General features: G+C 40.3%; 1 protein-coding gene across 1 annotated transcript in view; it reads left to right on the forward strand.

Moving 5' to 3' along the window:
* The window catches only part of LOC104946952 (rho guanine nucleotide exchange factor 7), an 18,947-nt gene that overhangs the window by 4,418 nt on the left and 6,399 nt on the right, over positions 1–8,130 (forward strand). Inside the window, exons 5-15 of the mRNA XM_010772873.1 lie at positions 720–748; positions 1,011–1,149; positions 1,228–1,287; positions 1,382–1,528; positions 2,891–2,977; positions 3,097–3,175; positions 4,152–4,291; positions 6,266–6,487; positions 6,587–6,680; positions 7,207–7,296; positions 7,672–7,851. Coding sequence (XP_010771175.1) covers positions 720–748; positions 1,011–1,149; positions 1,228–1,287; positions 1,382–1,528; positions 2,891–2,977; positions 3,097–3,175; positions 4,152–4,291; positions 6,266–6,487; positions 6,587–6,680; positions 7,207–7,296; positions 7,672–7,851 — 1,267 coding nt within the window. The remainder of the gene's footprint in view (positions 1–719; positions 749–1,010; positions 1,150–1,227; positions 1,288–1,381; positions 1,529–2,890; positions 2,978–3,096; positions 3,176–4,151; positions 4,292–6,265; positions 6,488–6,586; positions 6,681–7,206; positions 7,297–7,671; positions 7,852–8,130) is intronic.

The raw sequence follows: 8,130 nt of genomic DNA on the forward strand, positions 1-8,130 counted from the left end.
GGTTTTCAACCAGTGGTACGGGGACAAACTGTCTCGCTCTCGTAATGTCTGTCTGTCTTGCTCTCGTTCTGTCTCTCGTACCACTCTCGGTTCCACTTTTGCTTTTGCGCGCTACCTGTCTCACTCTTTTCCGGCCTCCAGCTTTTCCTGCTGGAGCCCGCCGCTTAAAGGTGGGGGGCGCGGCGGGCCATAGAGCCCATAGAGTTAAAGGTGGTGGCAATTAGCTGTAAAAATCCATAGATTAGCCACATCGGAAAAAAGGCGCGGCTTATAGTCCGAAAATTACGGTACATTTAGTTTCATTTTACAGCTTTTCAACCTGTTTCTATGCAGCGGAGAACACATTATCATGTTATGTAATGCAAGGAAACGGATGTTTACAACAGCCAGTATTAGGAAATTGAAGAAAAAGACTTGTATGTTGGGTTTTGTGGAGTTTATTATTAATTCACTGTCGTATATATGATTGTTTGTTCTATTATGGCTTGTCACTACGAATACTCTGCAGTCTGCATTATTTCATCATCATAATATTACCAACATGATTGAATCCAGCTTAAGCAGAAAGAATGAAAGAAACATCTTTCTGCAGGTTAGAGCAAGTTACAGTGATCACAGCGTGGTAAAGAACATGCAAAAGAGAAACGTTTAGCTAAAATATAAATAAAATAAAAAAATACCCAGACCTGGAATGCTTAAATAGATTTATCACATTTAAGAGTCCCAACTTGAAAAGGATCCTGAGACGGTAAGAAACAGGCACATACTGTAATAGACCTGATCTTAAATATGGTTGGTTAACCCACACAACAAAACAAAAAGAGATCTCTGGTATTTGTGTGATGATACTCTAGTTAAGAAGTAGCTGCGTTAAAAAAGAGGGACAAATCCCGTCGTATTTTCCCCCTTGCTTGCGCTGATGGTTGTCTGAAGACATCATTTGTGGAGCCATGAAGTTAATAAAGGTAACATAATAAGTTAAATTAATAATTTATCTTGTCTCCTCGCAGTGACGTGTTGGGGGAGTTTATGGAGGGGCGAGGTGCCTCCACACCCGGGATCCTCACCCTGACCACCGGCCTCAGTAAACCCTTCATGAGACTCGCCAAATACCCAAACCTACTCAAAGAGCTGGAGAGGCACATGGAGGTGTGTATCTAAGCATCTGTGTGTGCTTCTGTTGATATGTGTGTTTATTTTTCACAACCATGTTCTTTCTCTTTCCAGGAGAGTCATCCTGACCGGCCAGACATTCAGAAGTGCATGGCCTCTTTCAAGAATCTGTCTGTAAGATGATCTCACTTCCTCTAATCAGTCTTAATATGATATTAAATGTAATAATAGCCGGTCGTTAAGCAGCTGTCTGTTTCCGTCGTGTCAGGCTCAGTGCCAGGAGGTGAGGAAGCGTAAGGAGCTGGAGCTGCAGATCCTCACCGAGGCCATCCGGCTGTGGGAGGGGGACGACATCAAGACCCTGGGCTCCGTCCTCTACATGAGTCAGGTGTTGGTGCAGAGTCCCGGCTCAGAGGTACCAGCACCATCCACATCCTCCACATACTCACTGTGCTACAAACTGCTTCATATATTGCTACAAATGACTAGGGTTGCTCTCCATAAGTCAACCAAGATATATTTGTTCTTCCTTTTTGAGTAACTAATGAGCACATCTCTGGTCAAAGACAAAACTAAAGTGTTGCTTATTTATGATTCTTTGTGGAGAAACTAGGTTTTACCGATTTGTCGATGAAAATAACGAATCAATTATTCTCCAAATCGTGTGAGTTTTAGTCATACAAGAATTTCTTTAGTGCAGGACAGCCCTAAATAGTAGTGTACATAATACCAATAATCCAATGATATATTTTATTGACATCTTTTGCAGTTAGTGCTTGCATGTTGGAAATTAGATAATTAATTCAGTAAACTGTTTGAGAGTTTCTTGATACTAAAATGAAGTAAAAAAAAAAACATTAGTTATAATCCAAAAACAAAGTATAATGCATAACCGTTTGACGCCCTGTGGTTTTCTGTGTTTGCTATTGTAAATAAATATTATATTAAATGAGAACTTTTTGAAATATGAGCCTGATAATGACTTGACACCAACAGCTGATATCTTTTAATGTGATTGTGGATCTTTGAACTGCACTAGCTTCTGGTCTTATGTATCTCCTGAGCGGGATATATATATTTTTTAATCCTCTGGAGCAGAGAGGAGAGCTGTGGATTATTGTTATTGATTAGTGCAGGGGTGTCAAACTCAATTTCATCGCGGGCCACATCAGGGTAATAACTTAGTAATTAACTACGTCTGAAAGCAGAAGTCCAGGGCAAATAATTACAAGTTTCTTCAGTGCGCATCTCACAAAACGAGATGCATTGTGGGAAATGTAGTTGGGCAACCTGCTTCTGTAAAGTGGCATGTAACCGTATAATAAACTTATTATATTCTTTGCAAGCTCTTGCGGGGCCACATCAAATGAAGTCGCGGGCCGGATTTGGCCCCCGGGCCTTGAGTTTGACACCCCTGGATTAGTGCATCAGTGTTTCTTAGGGTCAAAAACACTAAATTCACAACTTAAAACGAAAACGTTAAGTTTATTTAATAAAAGAGCACATGTTCAATGTGACAGTAGATATAGATTAGTTGCAATTTGGTTCCAAAAAAAAAAAAAAAATTAATACATTTTTTTATATATATATTCTTTTTTTTTGAACACCTTGAATTTCAGGGGGGGCGCGGGGCTACATTGGCGGGGCGCAGCGCCCCTCCAAGATAATGGTAGGGGAAACACTGTGTATAATAAAGTATTTATACAAACAGGACAATATACCAAATTATTATCTTGCATTCACACTTTCCTTTCCCCCTCTGTTTCTCTTACTTCAGGAGAAGAGTGAGCGTTACCTCATGCTCTTCCCTCACGTCCTCCTCATGTTGTCTGCCAGTCCCAGGATGAGCGGCTTCATATTCCAGGTCAGTAATCAACATCTCCTCAGTGTTTAATCTTTTAAGTTTTCCCTGCAGTGTTTAAACTTAGTGGTTGAAAATGAACTTCTCTGTCTTAATTCTGATGTGTGGATTTCTCCGTGCAGGGAAAACTGCCCCTGGCCAGCATGACAGTGACCAAACTAGAAGACTGCGAAGCCCATAAAAACGCATTTGAGCTCAACGGTAAGGCTACATGAGCATAATAATCACTAACCTTTATCTATATACTACAAAGTGTGTCTCAAAGGCAGCAAGTTAAAAACAGACAAGTCCTAAATCATCATAATACGATGAAAACAGAACAGAAAATAGGAACAGACTTTTTATATTAGGTTAAAACACAAGTTTAATCAGGAAAGGCTTTCCCATAGAAAAACATTTTAAGAAGGGACTTCACGGAGATTAATTAGTGGGGCAGATCGTTCCAGATCCTGCGGGCGCTGACTGCAAATGGTCTCTCCTTTTTTAGTTTTCAGCCTCTGAAATAGAAAAAAGGATCTTGAAAACACACATGGTAGTAGGAAGTCAGAGCTAAAGCTGGGAGAGAGGACATTAAGAGCCTTTAAAAGAATAATTAAAATCTATCAAAAAACATACTTCTGTACACTCTGGAGTCAGTCATCAGATTATTGTAGGAAGGCTGTTGCAGTAATACAGGCATGATGAGATTAAAGCGTGTCAAATAGTTCCAGTATCTTTAAATTGGCCCACAGAGAGGGAAATTCATATTCTTACATCAAACGGACAGTGAAGATAAAAAAGCAGATACAATAGGTTGGCTTACACATTACATAATGAGGCAAGCGCACATTAAAAACATCAAATAAGAACACATCCATGGTAAAAAAAACACTAAATAAAAATAGGAATGAATAGGAGCGAATAAAGTATCACTGGCATTAGGATGATAAAAACATGATGTGCACTCGCTTCCTAGTGTGCCACAACAACAATTACTGTCAAACCAGACTCCAAAATGCCTTGCAACAGACTTGATATGATCTTAAAGATAACCATTACATAACTTAATTTGTTTTCCAATGACAAGGATCTCTGTTTAGTTTGAGTACAGCTGAAGACATCATCTTGACAAATGCTGAAGGAAATTCATTTAATCCTGAATGCTTTTATAATGTACTGACTCCCTCCCTCTCTGCAGGCACGATGTTTGAGCGTCTGCAGGTGGTGTGCACCAACCAGCAGGACCTGCAGGACTGGGTGGAGCACCTGAGAGGGCAGATCAAGCACACCGCGGCCACCGGGCCCAGCCACAAACCCCTCACAAATCCCTGCCACACGGTCAGGAGATGATCCTTATAAACCCTCATACAGATGGTTTCTGGTTTTTATACCCAGTGTGCATGTTGATCTGCCATTAATGCCTGGGTCACATCATCATCTAAAAGTACTGCACAGCCCTGTGTTAAGTGGCTCTCTCTAGAAGGGCTGCAATACACAATTGAATGCAAATACATCATTAACAGCATTCAGTCTTATCCTTTGAACCTACCAACAAACAAACAAACAATAATCATCATTTTTATTTACAATAATATATTTATATGCTGGTGGTTGCATATTGGAAAGAGGTAAATGTTATCATTTAAATCTGCAGGGTTTCTATTAATGGAAATGTAATGGTGTTACATGGTGTTGCATGCAATACGAGGCTTTCCTGTAGAGGTACTTTTGGCATTTTCAAATGGTAATAGACGATTGTTTTTTTAAAAATGTATTTAGGCTTATACCTTTCAGGGGTTTCCAAACTTTTCAGACCGCGACCCCCCAAATAACAGTGCCAGAGACAGGCGACCCCCTGTCTGCGGAGGGGTGCTAGTGAATTAATTTCAGTTTTCCGCACTCTCGCGGGAGTGTCATTATTGTCTCACTAGTCCGCCCCTGAAAATGTCTATGCAAAAGTTATTATTAATAATAATTGTAAAAAAAAATATATAAAAAATATTAATCTATTTATTTATTTATTTTTCATTTTTATTTTGTAATCATGTCACGACCCCCACTCGGGGTGTCGCGACCCCCACTTTGGGAACCCCTGCTTTAATAGATGATGTTAGAACATATCCGGTTTCCTTTACTTTATTTATTTAGATTATATTTTAGTGTATGTGTAACCGGTTTCGTTAAGCGGTCTCTGCGTTGTGTTTTGCGTTGTTCATGGATGACCCGAGCAAGCATACAGTTTTGACGATCCCCGTTTCATTACTGAGAATCTGACAACAGATATAATGATCAGTTTTACATTAGGTTTCCCTCACAGTGACTCCTCTCACGTGGAACGTTTACAAAAAGGGAAGAGGAAACGTGAGGGACACAATATATAGGGGGGGAAAGTCCTCACAACAATAATCTCCTGAGCACAGCGACCACACTTCAGAGGTTCCGCCCACTGATCTCCGACCTTGTCAGGTATTGAACATTCAATAAAATGAAGAACACAGAATGACTTAATATAAAACACAGAATTTGTGTGATTATACAAAATGATTTACAAATAAACCCCACTGCATATTTACAATTGTTACATCTGTGAACATTCCAGTTAATTGAGTCTAGCCGAAATATCCCCTCAGTTCTTTCTTCAAAACCCTTTAGTCGTCTTTATTAACTTTAACTTAAGATAAAGAGATTTTTCTAACCTTTTAATTTTTTCTAACTACATATAAGTCTTGCCTTTATATTCATCAAAGATACTGCATGTTGATAAAGTCACAGTTAGTGTTCAATCGCATCAATCATGGAAAAAAAGATTGTTGATGAACACATTTAGTCATATTTTTAGTTCGTAAACAAATACTGGAGTAGACTTGGAGGCAGAACAGACACGCATATACCCCATCTGTCCTGGGATACATCTCGGTTCCCCCTGGAGGTGCTGCAGGAATGAACTGGGGAATATGACATCTGGGCTACTGAGGGCTGCGTTTCCCAAAAGAACCGCAATGTTCATGAACATTTTAGGGAACAGTGGGTTCGTCAATGTTTTCCACACTGTCGCTATATTTGAAATGCACCTCTTGGTATTTTTCTGCCACTGTCAGCCAGAGTTTCTACCTGAAAAGTTTATACTAGACAAAACATTGAGTGATTCATCTACTTGTTGTTAATTAAAAACATCTTTATGTCCACTTGGGAAAAATGTTTCTGCCATGGGTTGAATATACTGTAGGAAAGTAAAGCGATGAACAATTAACAAATGGGGAAATGAAGCAGAATTGTCTCTTTTGTGATTTCTGTTTTTGTTTGGTTCCTCAGCTCCCGTCTCACCCTCTCACCCCGTCCCGGCATGCTGAAGGGAGGGGCATGACGGTAGCTCCCACCTACCACACCCTGCCTCACCCGTCCTCCCATGGCTCATCTCACAGCACCATGATGTGGGGCCCACTGGAGCAGCCCAACACCCCCAAACCCTGGAGCCTGAGCTGTCTGCGACCCGCACCCCCTCTACGCCCCTCTGCAGCCCTCTGCTACAAGGAGGTGAGAGACTGGGTTTTTATGTTGTCAAGACTTCTTTATATGTTTTTAAGTATGCTGATTTTATAATTGATTTTATACCACCTTTTTTTCTTTTTTCAGGATCTTAGTAAAAGTCCTAAGAGTGTGAAGAAACTGCTTCCCAAGCGCAAGCCTGAGAGGAAACAGTCTGAGGAGGAATTTGCCTTGAGGAAGAGTATGTTTAAAATCGTTCCTATTTATGTTAAAAAAAAGATAAAATATGTCATTTTCTCTTTCTTTACTTTGAATATCGAGGCAATAGTTTGACATTTTGTGAAATGGCGTGTTCCCTTTTTTACGAGAGAGAAATTAGATTAAATAACACGTCATATCTGTCCGTTAAGTAGGAAATACAGCCTGGAGACTTTCTATCTTAGTTTAGGAAATCATATCACACAGATCCTTCACATTGGCTTAGGAAATAGCGATCATGTTACTGGAATTCACAAGAAAACCTCATACTGCCACTTAAAAAACAAGATGTAATGTGTTTGTTAGTGGGCTTACGAGATGCTTAGAGGTGCATCCATATTCTCATATCACTCAGGAAAAAAGTAAATAAGTATACCTCCCACATTTTCAAACTATTCTTTAAAAGTTTTCATATGCATTTCTTTTGTGTTTTAAGTAGGAGTAAAACAGTTACCATAGAACTGATCGACATGAGAATTTAAATGAATGATCTCCTTTTTCTTTCTCAGGTACCGCTGCTCTGGAAGAAGATGCCCAGATCCTGAAAGTTATCGAGGCATACTGCACCAGCGCCAAAACCAGGCAGACTCTGAACTCCAGTAAGCCAACACCAAACGTAACATGCAGAGGTTTCATACTGGAGCTTGCTCTCTGTGTTACTCACCTGTATTCTGTAACTCAAAGCCTTTCTTTAACACTGGTGTTCTGAACTGATCTTTCTAACAGTATCTTCTCCTTCTGTCTGTCTCTCCTCCACTCCTCACATTTTTGCCATTGCTCTGTTCCTTCTTTTCCTCATCCATTTTGGTTTTACGTTCTCCCATCTTACATTTCTCATTGCTTCTTTTATGATTTACCATTTGTCGCGTGCTCCATTTGCTACCTCTTCCTCTGCACCGCCCCTCGTTTTTTTTTTTTTTTTCGCACACCATTTCCTCTCTCGTCACCGCCAAACTTTACCCCGCCCCGAGCAGCCTGGCAGGGCACGGATCTGATGCACAACCACGTGCTGGCCGACGTGGACCGGTCCTGTATGGACTCTCCGGGCCGCCGTAGCAGCGTGTCGCGGCCAGAGTTTTCCTCTGACCTCTCGGAGGACTCTGACTATGACTCCGTCTGGACCACCCACAGTTACAGGATGGGCTCAGTGCCGCGCAAAAGCTGCATCTCTCACCAGAACTAAAGAACATACAGCACTGCCACGCTGTACCCGATGTAACGTACAGCGAGCTTACCTCTTTAACCTTCAATGTTTGAAAAGAAACTAGATTTTTTGTAATGTATCTATTTATTTTCTATTATATATATGTTATTTTTTGTTAACTTATTTGGTTTATTTATTATTTTACACTGAACAAAAAATATAAATGCAACACTTTTGTTTTTGCTCCCATTTTTCATGAGATGAACTCAAAGATCTAAAACATTTTCTA

The sequence above is a fragment of the Notothenia coriiceps genome, unplaced genomic scaffold (genome assembly GCF_000735185.1).
Source record: "Notothenia coriiceps isolate Sejong01 unplaced genomic scaffold, NC01 NC01_scaffold00011645, whole genome shotgun sequence".
Taxonomy (NCBI): domain Eukaryota; kingdom Metazoa; phylum Chordata; class Actinopteri; order Perciformes; family Nototheniidae; genus Notothenia; species Notothenia coriiceps.